The 16,745-nt window shown below is 41.7% G+C and overlaps 1 protein-coding gene and 1 non-coding gene across 3 annotated transcripts in view; one reads left to right on the top strand and one right to left on the bottom strand.

Moving 5' to 3' along the window:
- The window catches only part of ANAPC1 (anaphase promoting complex subunit 1), a 101,981-nt gene extending 85,579 nt beyond the window's left edge, over positions 1-16,402 (bottom strand). Inside the window, exons 1-7 of one of the 2 annotated variants that reach the window (XM_066377693.1) lie at positions 16,193-16,402; positions 13,783-14,019; positions 12,038-12,196; positions 5,190-5,241; positions 4,871-4,971; positions 4,227-4,309; positions 2,413-2,489 (exon numbers count right to left, since the gene is read on the bottom strand). In XM_066377693.1, the coding sequence (XP_066233790.1) occupies positions 2,413-2,489; positions 4,227-4,309; positions 4,871-4,971; positions 5,190-5,241; positions 12,038-12,196; positions 13,783-13,995 (685 nt within the window). In that variant the 5' untranslated portion in view covers positions 13,996-14,019; positions 16,193-16,402. The remainder of the gene's footprint in view (positions 1-2,412; positions 2,490-4,226; positions 4,310-4,870; positions 4,972-5,189; positions 5,242-12,037; positions 12,197-13,782; positions 14,020-16,192) is intronic. The other variant, XM_066377694.1, reaches the window with a different exon arrangement.
- On the top strand, positions 960-1,035 carry TRNAS-GCU (transfer RNA serine (anticodon GCU)). Its single transcript has one exon. It is a non-coding gene; the product is annotated as a tRNA-Ser (tRNA).
- Positions 16,403-16,745: the final 343 nt, after the last annotated feature.

Raw genomic sequence — 16,745 nt, 5'->3', positions numbered from 1 at the left:
TCTCTCCTCCCCTCCCACAGCCATGGCTCAGTTGGAGCAAGTTGGCCCCAGGCACTGAGGATGGCTCTATGGCCTTGCCTCAGGCACTAAAATGGCTCCGTGGCCCAGCAATAGAGTAAACGCCCTAGATGGGTAGAATGTCACCCCAGACAGGGGTTGCCAGGTGGATCCCAGTCAGGGCGCACATGCAGCAGTCTGTCTTTTTGCCTCCCCTCATCTCACTTAAGAAAAAAACAAAAGCCTGACCAGGCGGTGGTGCAGTGGATAGAGCGTCGGACTGGGATACCGAGGACCCAGGTTCAAGACCCTGAGGTCGCCAGCTTGAGCACAGGCTCATCTGGTTTGAGCAAAGCTCACCAGCTTGGACCCAACGTTGCTGGCTCAAGCAAGGGGTTACTTGGTCTGCTGTAGCCCCATGGTCAAGGCACATATGAGAAAGCAATCAATGAACAACTAAAGTGTCGCAACGCGTGAAAAACTAATGATTGATGCTTCTCATCTCTTCATTCCTGTCTATCCCTGTCTATCCTTCTCTCTCTCTTTCTGTCTTTGTAAAAAAAAAAAAAAAAAAACCCAACTTTTTCTAAAAAAGACCAAAGAGTAAGTAGTTTAGCTTTTTGTAAACAATATAGTGACTCTGTTGCATAATCCTTTTTGTTTTTTCCACACCCTTCAAAAAGGTAAAAAAACATTAACTCTTAAGCCTTAGAGGCTATGGTTCGCCAAGCCCTGAGGAAGAAAATAATCTCAGAATATGTACTTAGTATAAAGTCCTAAAAGTAAAAGTAAAAATATAAATTTCTTTTAGCTTTCTATCCTGTTAGTCACAATTGCCTATCATGTTTGGTCACATTGAAAATTTCAAAATACACATCTAGAAATACTTGTAGCAAATATAAAGTTCTGAGCCCCAGCAAGTTATTATTACAAGCAGGAAAAATGAAATATTAAAATTTACAGCCCTGGCCAGTTGGCTCAGTGGTAGAGCGTTGGCCTGCTGTGCGGAAGTCCCGGGTTCGATTCCCAGCCAGGGCACACAGGAGAAGCGTCCATCTGCTTCTCCACCCCTCCCCCTCTCCTTCCTCTCTGTGTCTCTCTTCCCCTCCCGCAGCCAAGGCTCCATTGGAGCAAGGCTGGCCCGGGCGCTGGGGATGGCTCTATGGCCTCTGCCTCAGGTGCTAGAGTGGCTCTGGTTGCAACAGAGCAACGCCCGGAATGGGCAGAGCATCGCCCCCTGGTGGGCATGCCAAGTGGATCCTGGTCGGGCGCATGCGGGACTCTGTCTGACTGCCTCCCCGTTTCCAGCTTCAGAAAAATACAAAAAAAAAAAAAAAATTGACATATATTTTTTTCTTCAAAAGAATTCACAATTTTAGTTCATTGAATTATCATTCACTGACTTATTATCAATGAGGAACAGAATCCAGAGTCTTCTACAGCAGTGGTCCCCAACCTTTTTTGGGCCACATACCAGTTTAATGTCAGAAATTTTTTTTTTTTTTTTTTTTTTTTTTTACAGAGAGAGAGAGAGAGTCAGAGAGAGGGATAGACAGGAACAGACAGACAGGAACGGAGAGAGAGGAAAAACATCAATCATTAGTTTTTCGTTGCGTGTTGCAACACCTTAGTTGTTCATTGATTGCTTTCTCATATGTGCCTTGACCGCGGGCCTTCAGCAGACTGAGTAACCCCTTCCTCGAGCCAGCGACCTTGGGCTCAAGCTGGTGAGCTTTTGCTCAAACCAGATAAGCCTGTGCTCAAGCTGGCGACCTCGGGGTCTCAAACCTGGGTCTTCTGCATCCCAGTCCGATGCTCTATCCACTGCGCCACCGCCTGGTCAGGCGTCAGAAAATATTTTCACGAACTGGCCTTTAGGGTGGGACGGATAAATGCACAAAATAAAATTATGCGACCAGCGTAAAAACTGTGGTATTTTTAAATATAATTGCCGAACTTACGAGACAAGCGTCAAGAGTGAGTCTTGACAGAGGTAACAGAAGGAATCTGGTCATTTTTTAAAAATAAAACATAGTTCAGACTTAAATATAAATAAAACGGAAATAATATAAGTTATTTATTCTTTCTCTGCGGACCAGTACCAAACGGCCCACGGACCGATACCGGACCGCGGCCCGGGGGTTGGGGACCACTGTTCTACAGGTAGGTTAGCAAATCTATAAGTAATCCTGATAAACTTATAGGCTCTATTTTTAGGAAACAAGTAACTTAAAACCGTTGTACCATGGTATTCAAGAAGTTCTTGCTTTAACATGAGTTATTTTCATAATAAAGTTATTTTGTAAAATCCTTAAACTATATTATTTTTATAAAAGAAGACAAATTTTTATAAGCACCTTCATTTCTCCCATCTCCCAAATTTTTTTTAAAAAGAGCTATGTAAAATATACTTACTTCCAGATTTACAAACAAGTGGAGTTATTTCATCCAGTGGATGCAGCATGCTGAACACAGTGGGTAAAGGTTCTCTACTAATAAACAAACAAACAATCACCAACACGAGATGACTTCAATTATACACAAATTTTGCAACTTCCTTGCAAAGAAGTATCTTCCCCATATTACAGCAACCAGAACCTAGCCTTTCAAAAAGACACACTCTATGGTAGTCAACCTGGTCCCTACCATCCACTAGTGCAGGGGTCCCCAAACTACGGCCCACGGGCCACATGCGGCCCCCTTAGGCCATTTATCCGGCCCCCGCCGCACTTCTGGAAGGGTACCTCTTTCATTGGTGGTCAGTGAGAGGAGCATAGTTCCTATTGAAATATTGGTCAGTTTGTTGATTTAAATTTACTTGTTCTTTATTTTAAATATTGTATTTGTTCCCGTTTTGTTTTTTTACTTTAAAATAAGATATGTGAGTTGTGCATAGGAATTTGTTCATAGTTTTTTTTATAGTCTGGCCCTCCAACGGTCTGAGGGACAGTGAACTGGCCCCCTGTGTAAAAAGTTTGGGGACCCCTGCACTAGTGGGTGCTCCAGCTTTCATGGTGGGCGGTAGCGGAGCAATCAAAGTATAAATAAAAAGATAGATTTAACTGTAGTAAGTTGTTTTATAAAGATTTATTCTGCCAACCTTAGCAAAAATCCAACATAAAGTACTTGGTAATTATTATTATATGCTTTAACTTGCTATAACTCTGCTTTATAAATTTTATAAAGTAAAGTTACTTCCCTACTTTATAAATCACCATTACTATGGAACCAGTGAGTGGTTAGAATATTTTAGTACTAACAGAGATACAAAAGTGGGCGGTAGGTATAAAAAGGTTGACTAACCCTGCTCTAAACCTTTTATAGTTTTTTCACAGTACCTTCCGTTTTAATCCTAGAAATCCCTCTTCTTATGCCGGAAATTCTACACACTGAGAACAGAGACTCTCTGTAAACAACAGTCATCATATTATAGAACTAAGGTAATGGATACAGGCAGGCTGTTTTTGTAACTTTTCTTAGCAAACAGTGTGTCTTTGGCAGCTAAGAAAATTTTGTCTCTTAAACCTTTTACACAGGAATGCACTTAAAAAGAAAAAAGAAAAACTTCAAGTAAATAAAGACGCTACATGTTTTTAAGGAGTGGTTGAAAAAAGGGGGTGAAAACAAGCCTTTTATCAAAGACAGAAAGAGATTAATATCGGTAAGGAATTCTCTAAAAGCACAGAATCTACTACTTGCACCACACTGTGGCTGGCACTGTATGTCCCTTGCCCTCTAGTGAGCTCACAACTGACTCGGGAAACAGGTAAACACACTATCAATGAGCAACTACCATTTCTTGCACTCCTAATGCATACTAAGTCCTGGATCAAAGGTTACATACATGAGCTCATTTTACCCACCATAAATCCTAAGAGGTGGATGACAGTATTTCTGCAATAAATAATAAAGCTAAAGTCAAGAAAGAACTAATGATTTGCCCAAAGTAGCAAAATAAAAAGATGGTAGAGCTGAGAATTGAGTATTGTTATCTTTAAGCCATATACTTGTTCAATTTTACAAATACAAGGAAAAAGCCGTAGTTGATTCAGTACCAAGTGAGAAGTAGACTTCATGAGTGGCAACACTAAGATGAGAGAAAATGGCACAGATCAGTGCTGTTACCATGGAAAGTATCATCATCCCAAACTCTTAGGGAAATAGTCTCACCTCAGAACCAACACAAAAAAGCCCAAGTAATAATATTCTGAACTGAGTTAAGTGGATACCTGGGTGGACCTGGAGGTACCTCATGTGAAGAACTGCTTCGTTCAAACAGTAATCCATATTTGGTGGCCCAGACATTTGCAACCTGCCACATAAAAAGGGTAGGAAAAACAAAAATAAAAGAAGCTACTCTTTATAACATGTTTTCAGGAAACAATATAGAACATTAGATGTTCTTCCAATTTAATAAGAGCTTTACAAAACAACATAATCATTAACTATATTTTTTAAAAGTAATGCTAATAAGCAAGTGTAAGACAAAATCAAGTTTAAGGAAGAATCGATCTAAATGTCCTGCCCGGGGCAGAAAATATCAGCACTAAAGTGACAATGTGATAAAACTTTAACATTAGCACTAAGCATGAAAAAGATGATGAGAAACAGGAAAAAGACGAATATTGTCATGTGCTTACTATAACCACAATTGTACACTTCAACTGGAAAAAACTCAGAAAAGGCTTCATAATTTACTTCACTATTTTTATGCAAAGAATGGAAAAAAAATAACCCACTAAAGCTGCTAAATCCAAAGAAAAAATAAAATCCTATATAACTATAAGACATAAGAATAGCAATACTTCTGTAACCAATTAATTCAAGCATATTCTCCAACCAAACACAAAAACATGGAAACACTCAAGTTTACCTGAAAAGGTAAAGAAGCTATGTAATCCTTTCCTTCTATGCTGTGTATGTTGATACATGAGCTTTGCAATATACATATACATTTTTCTACTTCAGCACTATCTGCAAGAAAGAGCATAGTTTTGTTTTGTTTTGTTTTTCAAAAACAGCCCAACATTCACAAATTACAATTCCCAAGAACACCAATTCTTTAATGAACAATATAAAAATGCTTAGGCAAAACCACTATTATTAGCGGCTACTTATTTTGAACAAAATTTTAAAAATGAGATTCACATTTGGAATCAAAAAGTGCAATAAAATTTCAAAAAGAAACTTACTGTAGGCTTTTTCAGACTTATCCTGTGATATAATGAAGTCACACCACAATGCCTAAAATTAAAGCAAAATGCTTAGCTAAGAAAACTACATTTAAATAATAAAACTATTAACTAATGGTACCTAAATAATAATTACGACATCTACATAACTGTCTCATCAGCTCAATATGTATACCATGGGAACAAAATAAATAAGGTAAAATTAGACTGATTAATGATAAATATTACATGGAAAGATAAACTATGTTTTTGTTTTGGGGGGTTTTTTTTGCATTTTTCTGAAGCTGGAAACGGGGAGAGACAGACAGACTCCCGCATGCGCCCGACCGGGATCCACCCGGCACGCCCACCAGGGGGCAACGCTGTGCCCCTCCGGGGCGTCTCTCTGTCATGACCAGAGCCACTCTAGCGCCTGGGGCAGAGGCCAAGGAGCCATCCCCAGCGCCCAGGCCATCTTTGCTCCAATGGAGCCTCGCTGCGGGAGGGGAAGAGAGAGACAGAGAGGAAGGAGAGGGGGAGGGGTGGAGAAGCAGATGGGCGCTTCTCCTGTGTGCCCTGGCCGGGAATCGAACCCGGGACTTCTGCACGCCAGGCCGACGCTCTACCACTGAGCCAACCGGCCAGGGCCAGATAAACTATGTTTGAAAATAAACTTTATAAAAAGAGAAGGACAAAACAGAATGTACAGGGTTCGAATGTTTCAACATCTTCACCAACACTTGCTATTTTTTTCATTTTATAATAACAGCCATCCCAATAAGTATGAAATGTTATCTTACTGTGGTTTTGATTTGCATTTGCCTAATGATTACTGATGCTGAGCATCAGTTCATGTGCTTGCTCACTGGCCACATGCATATCTTTAGAGAAATGGCCATTCAAGTCCTCTGTCTGGTTTTAAATTGAATTGTTTTGTTGTTGTTGAATCAAGGAAAAACCAGCATCAGAGCTGCACTCCCACCTGAAACACTCAAAATCTACACTGTACCTCTTATCGTCCAGGCTTCCTTTTATGAAGTCCCATCCTCCCAGTCTGTCTCTGAAAGCAGACAGCATTCTCACACTCTCCTTTATCCCTGATGTCTAAGAGATGGTTAGCCCCCGCACGTCCTGCAGCTCTGTCTTTCACCTCTGTTTTCTCACTCCATGGCGCCAATCTTTTTCCCCTGAACTATCACAAAGCAGTATCTTTAACAAGTCTCTCTGCTCTCCACCTATACTATGTACATATTGCCATCAAAGTACTATTTTCTAGAAATATAAAACTGAAGCTGTACCTTCCACTTTAAGTTCTTTAGCAGGATTCTTCTGCATACAGTTTAAATTTCAAGTTCCCAGACCCAGGCTGGGTGGCTCAGTAGATGGAGCATCACCCTGGCACACAGAAGTCATGTGTTGAATCCTCCATCAGGGTACATATGAGAAGCAACCAATAAGTATACTACTAAGTGGAACAACTAAGTGGAACAAGTTGATGCTTCTCTGTTTTTGTCTCCCTCTCTCCCTTCCTCTCTCTCTCTCTGTCTCTATTAGATCAACAGAAAACAATTTTTTAATAGTAATAAAATAAAATCCAAGTTCCCAGGTACATACAAGGCTCTTTGGTTTGGGCCCACTCAGCATGCATGAGCATCTCTCCACACCCACACTGTGTACAGCCATTCTGAACTTAGGAAACATCTCATTTTTCTATAACTCTTTTGGCTGTGATTCCCCTTCCTAGAATGCCCTTCTTTCCCAACTTCCAGTTCAAACAGCAACTTCTCTGAGAAATCCTCCCTTCAGAGCTCAGTCACCCTGGCTCTCACCACACTGTGGACACACAGCTATTACATGGCACTTTAGTTTACTTGAGTATAGCATTTTAGTTATTGGTTTATATGTTCATCTTTTAACAGTATTGAGTTCTTCAATGGCAGATACCAAATATCCATCTTTGTTACCAGCACACTGTCTGAAATGGCACTAAACACTGGCAACATGAAGTGGATAAACTAAACCTAAATCACACATACCTGGTATTATTTCTTAACCAAAATACAGAATTACCTTTCTCCATACTAGTAAGGAGACTAAGTAACAATGTGTTTTCCAGACTAAAAGGAATGAAATTATAAATCTTATGATTCCGCCTGACCAGGCGGTGGCGCAGTGGATAGAGCGTCGGACTGGAATGCAGAAGACCCAGGTTCGAGACCCCGAGGTCACCAGCTTGAGCGTGGGCTCATCTGGTTTGAGCAAAAACCCACCAGCTTGAACCCAAGATCGCTGGCTCCAGCAAGGGGTTACTCAGTCTGCTGAAGGCCCGCGGTCAAGGCACATATGAGAAAGCAATCAATGAACAACTAAGGTGTTGCACCGCGCAATGAAAAACTAATGATTGATGCTTCTCATCTCTCTCTGTTCCTGTCTGTCTGTCCCTGTCTATCCCTCTCTCTGACTCACTCTCTGTCTCTGTAAAAAATTAATTAATTAAAATAAAAAATCTTATGATTCCATTAACAAGTGATCTCAAAGTAAAGGAGACGAGAGACAATATATCAAATTGCACATTCATGAATCCAGTACACAGGCAGTCATTCCTTAGAAACTTTAAGATGGAAATATAGAGCAAAGAACTATCCTGCTCACAAAAATTAGGGGATATTTCAAAATGCACTATCAAGATCAGGGAACGTGCAGATACTATAGTACTTTCAGCTTTTTATATAGTGTAATTTTTACCAATGAAATAAAAGTTGGTTTTGTATCTCATTTGCATAATCAAACAACTTTTTCTGACTTGTCGTTTGCTTTTCTTTTTTTTTTTTTTAACAGAGACAGAGAAAGAATCAGAGAGAGGGATAGATAGGGACACACAGACAGGAACAGAGAGAGATGAGAAGCATCAATCATCAGTTTTTTGTTGTGACACCTCAGTTGTTCATTGATTGCTTTCTCATATGTGCCTTGACCGGGGGCCTTCAGCAGACCAAGTAACCCCTTGCTCGAGCCAGCGACCTTGGGTCCAAGCTGGTGAGCTTTTTGCTCAAACCAGATGAGCCCATGCTCAAGCTGGCGATCTCAGGGTCTCGAACCTGGGTCCTCTGCATCCCAGTCCGATGCTCTATCCACTGCACCACCGCCTGGTCAGGCCCGTTTGCTTTTCTGATGTTCGTTTAATAAAAAAAATCAAATGCTTTTTTTTACCGCTTATTTTGAAATATCCCCTAATTTTTGTGAACAGTATACTTCAGTATCATCAGGTCACCTTTCTCATCTACACAAACCATGTGGTTACATGGCGGGAAATTATGTAAACAATCACTGGCTTTAACAATTCTGGACAAAAATGCTTTTATACATGCAGTTGAAGAATTCAGTTTAGCCTGACCAGGCAGTGGCATTGGCTTGAGATACTGAGGACCCAGATTCCAAACTCTTGAGGTCGCCAGCTTGACCGAGGACTCACCAGCTTGAGCAGGGGGTCGTCAGTTTGCTTGTGGGATCATAAACATGACCCCATGGTCACTGGCTTGAAACTCAAGGTCGCTGGCTTGAGCCCAAGGTAGCTGGCTTGCGCAAGGGTCATTGGCTCGGCTGAAGCCCACCCTGGTCAAGGCATATATGAGAAACATTCAATGAACAACTAAGGTGCCACAACAAAGAATTGATGCTTGTCATCTCTCTCCCTTCCTATTTGTCTGTCCCTATCTACCGCTCTTGGGCAAGCGCGCTTAAAAAAAAAAGATTCAGTTTATCCTTCCTAATATATTGTTAGACGTTTACAATGTTCATCAGGAAACAGTTAATGGGGAGGAAAAGCAAAGAAGTTGTGTTCAGGAACCAAGATTTTAGTGTTTACCAACAAGGATATCAACATTAGTCAAAAAGCCTTACTCTTGTCAATAACCCGGCAATTAATTCAACTACTATGAATGTCTTCATTTTCCCCAAACTTTTTATTCTAAACACTTTCAGTAAGAAAAGTTGAAATTGCACAGAGAACAGTTTCTAGCATTTGTTACCATTCTGCCATATCTGCTAATGTGTGTGCATTTATGTGCATGTGGTGAAGTAGAGGGGTCGGGAGCTAGGGGGCGCTGACTACCTGAAAATCGCCCAAACCATGACACTTCATCCCTGCACATTTCATCACACACTTCTCAAAATAAGGATGTCCTCCTATATACCACAAAACCATCATCCTGCCTGAGAAAAAAATTTTGTCACATCACCTAATACTCAATTCACATGCAACTTTCTCTAATTTTCCCCAAAATGTCTTTTATAGCCAATTTTCCAGAACTAGGATTCAAAGTTCATTCAACAAGGTAAAAAAAATATTACATTTGGTGATGTCCCTTTAGTCTCTTTTAATCTAAAATAGGTCCTATCTTGGCCTGACCTGTGGTGGCGCAGTGGATAAAGCGTCAACCTGGAAACGCTGAGGTCGCTGGTTCGAAACCCTGGGCTTGCCTGGTCAAGGCACATATGGGAGTTGATGCTTCCTGCTCCTCCCCCCCTTCTCTCTCTCTCTCTCTCTCTCTCTCTCTCTCTCCCCTCTCTATAATGAATAAATAAAATCTTTAAAAAAATTAAAAATAAAAATAAATAAATAAATAAAATAAAATAGGTCCTATCTTTCTTTTTCTTCATGACTGATTTTTTTTAACTGAGTCTAGAAAGAGGCAAGGAGAGAGAGAAAAAAACACCCATTTGCTGTTCCACCCATCTATGCATTCATTGGTTGATTCCTAAATGTGCCCAGACCAGGGATTGAAGCCACAACCTTGGCATACGTATCAAGATGATGCTCCAACCAAACAAACTACCCAGTCAGGGCTCTATGACTGACTCTAGGAGACCAGAACATAGACTGTCCCATAATTCTGGATTTGTTTACTTGCTCCTCATAGTGGTTTTCTGGTTCTGTTTGTGTGTGTGTGTGTGTGTCAGTCATAGAGAAAAAGACAGAGAAAGGGACAGATAAGGATAGACAGACAGGAAGAGAGAAAGGTGAGAAGCATCAAGTCTTCATTATGGCACCTTAGTTGTTCATTGATTGCTTTCTCATATGTGCCTTGACCAGGGTGCTACAGCAGAGTGAGTGACCCCTTGCTCAAGCCAGCGACCTTGGCTTCAAGCCAGTGACCTTTGGGCTCAAGCCAGTGACCTTGGGCTTCAAGCCAGCGACCTCTGAGCTCAAGCCAGCAAGCACAGGCTCATGTCTATGATCCCACGCTCAAGCCAGCAACCCCACACTCAAGCTGGTGAGCTGCGCTCAAGCCAGATGAGCCCGCACTCAAGCCGGCGACCTCAGGGTTTCAAACCTGGGTCCTCTGAGTCCCAGTCCGACACTCTATCCACTGCACCAACGCCTGGTCAGGCTCTTTAAGTGTTTTTATAATAGAAAATTTCAAATATATACAAAGTGAATAGAGTAACATAATGTATCCCCATCAGCCAACTTCAATAATTACCAACTTCTGGCAGTTCTCATTTCATCTTTACTTCCTCCTATTCCTCATCTCATGACATTTTACAAATTGATCCTCCAGCTTCCCATACTTCCTATCACTGGAAGTTAGGTTTACATATTCATGTCAAATATTTTGGGGAAGAAAAGCTGAGTAGATGACAAGATGCTTCATGCTGCATTACAGCTACAGGTACATAATATTTCTGTCTCCCATCCATGATGGTGAACCCATCATGTTTTTGAGATGGAGATAAACAACAAATAGCTTCAAAGTAGAGATATACTTGTTCCTCCATCAGGGGTGACACTTTTGGTGTCATGCTAATACCCTTTCACCCAATAGCATTACCATTCATTAATAACCCCTGTCTATTCATTTATAGCCCTTGTAATCAGAGATTACACTGAAGGCTATAAAATGGTGAGTTTTCTAATTCAATCATTCCTTCTATAGTTATTAGCTGGTATTCTTCCTTAATTAAGGGTTTTCCTTCGTTAACTGGAGATGAACCTGCATGTCTTCCTAAAAGAGCAGGGCAAATGAGTCATTCTGTCTGTACCAATTTTAGAATAGAGTTAGGTGTAACAGGCAAGTGAAATGACAGCAAGTTAGATTTTTTTTCCTTTCCCTTACTCTATGAGTATTACTATGAACCTGATTTTTATTTACTCAACACTTTGCACTCAAATATAATCATATTAATATATTCTTGTACCCTTAATGTCTTTATTGACCCTTAAGTTTTTATTGACAGTAACAAATTGAATTACTCAAGTGTTTAAACACTACCATTAAATTGACAGAGGATAGTGTAAAACCAGTGATGACACAAAAAAACAAATGAAAATTTTATTTCCCCACCATTATCTTCACTGCACATTAAAATGTACAGCCAGGCCCTGGCCAGTTGGCTCAGTGGTAGAGCATCGGCCTGGCGTGCAGGAGTCCCGGGTTCGATTCCCGGAAAGGGCACATAGGAGAAGCGCCCATCTGCTTCTCCACCCCTCCCCCTCTCCTTCCTCTCTGTCTCTCTCTTCCCCTCCCGCAGCCAGGGCTCCATTGGAGCAAAGTTGGCCCGGGCGCTGAGGATGGCTCCATGGCCTCTGCCTCAGGCGCTAGAATGGCTCTGGTTGCAACAGAGCAACACCCCAGATGGGCAGAGCATCACCCCCTGGTGGGCGTACCGGGCGCATGCGGGAGTCTGTCTGACTGCCTCCCCGTTTCCAGCTTCGGAAAAATACAAAAAAAAAAAAAAAAAGTACAGCCAGCTACTGGAATCATTGTGCTCTTTTTTTATCATTTCTGTTAAAATTTTAAGGCAAAAGCTTTGCTTTAAAAATAAATTATTCAATAGTCAATCAAATATTAAAATTGAAACCAACTCACCTGCTGCACAGTACTATCAACCGTAAAGGCTTTATAAACAGCCAGTGCCTGGCTTTTACTTCCTTTGCTCCAGATCACCATGTTTCCAGCCACGTAGAGTTCCTCATCATAATCCACATCTCCAATTTCACTTCTGCCTTTCCTTAACTGCCAACTTTCCTGAAAAATACACATACATAGGACATGTTCAAGCACTATTTTTATTTCTTTTTCAACAGTATGGAGCAAAATGTATTAGTTAAAATCAAACAGCCATTCAAATACAAGTCTTTTATTCTCTCTTTGCCTGTAGAGTAAAACTCAGTCCAAGCCCAACTCTTAGAAGGTCTGGTGCCACCAGTTAACAGAGTATGGGGTGTGGGTATATGAATTATGTATCTTACAAGATTTCCAGGACAAGAATTTCCTCAAGAATTCTCTATATTAAATGTTTTATATTATGCTGCCAAAAACATAAATAAAAATTATACCTTACCTATATATCCAAAAAATAAATCAACATACTTGGGAGACAAAAAAAATATTAGGTATATGGGGGGAACTGATACAGAGGGGGCAGTGAGGTACACATGGGACACTGGGGGGGTTTATCCACTATGCTGAGTTGCCTGGTTCACAACTACATATCCATTCACCTTCCTTGCCTTGTCAAAATGAATAGGGCAGGGAAAGCTTTAGATTCCTAACGCCGCAGACTTCCCCTCCCTGAGACTTTGGTACCTCAAGAGATACGGAAATGAAAAAAGGATGAAAACAACTAACTTTCTGACACACACTTACATCTCATCCCCCTATCTAAAAACTAGTACTATACCTACTTATGTGGCATTTCTTTTCCCCTCTAGAATACATAAGTTTTAACAGCAGAGACCATGTCTAACTCTAATGTCTAATAATCAAATAATATAAAATCTAGTCCCCACAAAGTGGAAAAAAAAGTTTTAAATGGACCATAATAATAGCGACTCTCAAATCCCTAAGTTATATGTCTAAATAAATAGCCATGACAGTAATACAATATTGTCATTTTTAGCCTTGATTAAAACTACCAAATCTTAACTTCTACTGTAGAAGTAGCATCATACTCATTCTCAGTTGCATCTGGGTAGCCTTAAATTATATAAGTAGATTGAACCTCTCTATATTTCAAAAACAAACTAAGGGCCCTGGCAGAGTGGCTCAGTGGATAGAGCATCATCCTGGCACACCAAGGTCAAAGGCTTGAACCCTAGTCAGAGCACAAACATGAAGCAACCAATGAGCATATAACTAAATGGAACTAAATGGAACAGCAAGTTGATGCTTCTCTCTCTCTCCCCCTTCCTCTCTCTCTCAAACCAATGGAATTTTTTTTTTTTATATAAGAGCAATAGAGACAGGAAAAGAAAGGTGACAAGCATCAATTGATAATTGTATCACTTTAGTTGTTCACAGACTGCTTCTCATACGTGCCTTGACCAGGTTGCTCCAGCTGAGCCAATGACCCCTTGCCCAAGCCAGTGACCTACGGCTCAAGCCAACAACTTTGGACTTCAAGCCAGTGACCTTTGGACTCAAACCAGCGACCCTGGGATTATGTTGATGATCCTGTGCTCAAGCTGGTGAGCCTACATCCAAGCCGGCAACCTCAGGGTTTCGAACCTGAGACCTCAGCATCCCAGGTCCACTATACCATCACTGGTCGGGCTCATTGGAAAAAAAATTTTAATGTTTAAAAATAAAAAAACTGAGAATCTTAATGAAACCTTCTGTTTCTCGTGGATTGTAACCTCCTGCAGGGATCCCACCAAGCCAGCAGCACCATCAGAAGACCATAACTCAGAGGCTGGCTGCAGCTGCCGAAGTTGAAGATTCAAAGCATTAGGGTGGTGCTTGCAGTGGTCTCGACCAAAAGGAACAAATTCCTGCAAATCCCCAGCTGCAATCATTGTTGCCCTTTCTTCATAGAAGTTCGACATGGGTTCCCGATATCAACATTATTTCTGTATGAATTCAAATACACTGGAGTCAAAACCAGAAGAAAAATATCATAAAGGTTTACAAAAGACTCATTAATCTTTAGATGAGCGTCACACAATCCTATCACATTGTAAGTATATAAGTAATCATAACATCAAAGGGCATTCCAAATCTGACTTTCCAGGTAACTACAGTTACCATTTACAGTTATATTATGTTATCATTACACAATTAACATTACAGCTACATTTCAGTTGCAGACTAGTCAATAGACAGTACTGTGGGGAACCATGGGTTGAAACAAGCACTTATATTCCACAATACCTACATAACCTGTTTCCTACTATTACACACTAATTTCTCCAACACTTCACAGTGATGTATTTAGACAAGTTTTACTTTATAGTAAATGGTTCCCACCATTTAAGGGCCTTTCTGTTCAGATGCTGGAACTTCAATTGAAAAGCACACCTAGGCCCTGGCCAGTTTGCTCAGTGGATAGAGCGATGGCCCAGCATGCAGACACCCTAGGTTTGATCCCTGGTCAGGGCACACATGAGAAGCAACCATCTGCTTCTCTTCCCTTCCCTCTCCCTCTTCTTTCTCTCCTTCCTTCTTACAGTGTCAGCCCTGGGCGCTGAGGATAGCTTGGCTGATTCGAGCACTGGCCCCAGACAGGGGTCACCGGGTGGATCATGGAAGGGGTGCATGTGGGAGTCTGTCTCACTATCTCCCCTCCTCTCACTTAAAGAAAAAAGTAAAAAAGAAAAGCACACCTGAAGGATCACTGGCATACTGAAATAAAACAAATACACACTACATATTCTAATAAAAGCTGAACTCTATACTGCTTTTAGAAACTATCAAATGTCATTAGTAATTTTGAGCCCCAATCCACCTAAATATAACCACAATCAATTCAAATTTTTGGTCCAAACACCAAAAGCCAAGGAAGGCATAAATAAAATAACTCTGGCAGTGGAACAGTCATCCTTGTTTTAAGAATCCTAGCTCTAAACTGACATAATCCATTACAGTTCTTATTACTACAACGTGGATGAGCTGTGGGTGGAAACATAGCCCTCTCCTTCCAAAACATTTCTACATAAACTGACAGCCAGTCAAATTCCCACACTATAACATGGCTTATATGTAAGGTGGATGCCAGCTCTGTCTCCAAGACATCTACATGAAAAATGGGTTTTGTGGCATCATGTTTAAGCTCAAATACAGAAATCAAAACATTCATATCAACACTATGGATAACCTTTAAAAAGTGTTTAAAATGGCATTCACAATGGAAAAAAGTGTAATTTGACTTAGATTCTCTTCTGAGGTCTTTTTGGCACCAGTAGCTTTCTTGGCTGCAGTATCTCAAAGCCTCTGTGGTTCCTTTGTAGCTCCTTTAGAGTTTCCCTTATTTCTACTGTGAATTAAATATTATTCCTGAGTTAAATATTATGTCACAATCATGACACTACTTCCTCCTTCTGAGAAGTCACTATTGAGAACAATTAAACTTGGGACGTGACTGAAAGAGTGCCTTATAGAACTTAACAAAAAACAGCTGCTCTTCCTAATTCTAGTCAATAGGATAATCAATATCTTAAAACTTCGGGAGAAAAATCACAAAATTATTAATTATAGAATTATCTTCACAGCACAATACCATTTTGTGCTGATTAAGGCAATACCTTTAATACTTTTACTGTACCACAAAGTTGCATACTTTCCCACACATCAGGGACAACATAATGAGCTGTATGTAAGAGTACTGTATTAAACTGATGTGCTAAAAAAAAAAAAAAAAAAAAAGCCATTAGCATTGCTTACTAGGGACAAAAGCTACCCTGCCAGAGGCGACCACAGAGCTTGCTCAAGAGAAAACCCATGTGCACACAGTAGGCACCCTGAGTCCAGTCTTGGCAAAAGAGCAGGGCTTCCTCGGCCTCTCTAGGGGTGGACCCCAGAGGGAAAGGGGCCGACCTGCAGGCGGGGCCGCACATGGACCCGGCGCTTAGCTAAGTAAGGAGACCAGCCAGGCGAGGCACAGAAAGGTGCGCCGCGGAGCTCAACCCACAGGCACGCCGCCCCTGGGCGCCCAGTTCTCTCTCCGAGTCCCGAGCCACCTGGCTTGCCCCGGGAGAGGGTCAAAGGACACGCGGCGACCACGACCGCCGAGAGCCGGGCTATTACCTGAGTAACTCAGGACGCGTCAGGCGCGGCGAGCCCCAGCTGCGCCCCTAGGGCAGCAGCAGAGTCGTTCACGGGGACTCCTCGGCCGCAGCAACTTTTCATTCCCTCTCCTTCTGCTACTGCTGAGAAAGAGCGAGCAGCATCTGAGGATGGCGGGCGTGATATCCCGCTCAAGGAAGGCACTCAAACGGAGGCGTCCATCTTGCTTTCCCGTCCTGCTTCGCGCAGGGCCGTGGGGGCGGAGCCTTGACGGTCTCGCGGGAGGCTTGGAAGCCGCTGGTCCTGGCCTCTGCACGTCCACACCGGAAGGATGCTGTAGCCGACCTGTTTGGGTACCACCTCTTTCCCAACGTAAGGTGAAGGCGGAAAGCAGGTCAAGTCTGTACTGTGACCGGACCCTACTGGTGTCCACATCTTCTCCAGGTCATGTCACTATGAGCCTGAACTGTCTCCTAACTAGTAGACTTTACAGCCAGTTTATCTGACTCCTACCCCCTCCCACCAATGGGATATACCTGCCTCTGGGTTTGGGGGAAGTGAAGAAGCCTGCTGA

Source organism: Saccopteryx leptura, chromosome 3 (assembly GCF_036850995.1).
Source record: "Saccopteryx leptura isolate mSacLep1 chromosome 3, mSacLep1_pri_phased_curated, whole genome shotgun sequence".
In the NCBI taxonomy this organism is placed as follows: Eukaryota; Metazoa; Chordata; class Mammalia; order Chiroptera; family Emballonuridae; genus Saccopteryx; species Saccopteryx leptura.
Note: the sequence above shows the minus strand (reverse complement) of the source record. Positions and strands in the feature narration are given on the sequence as shown.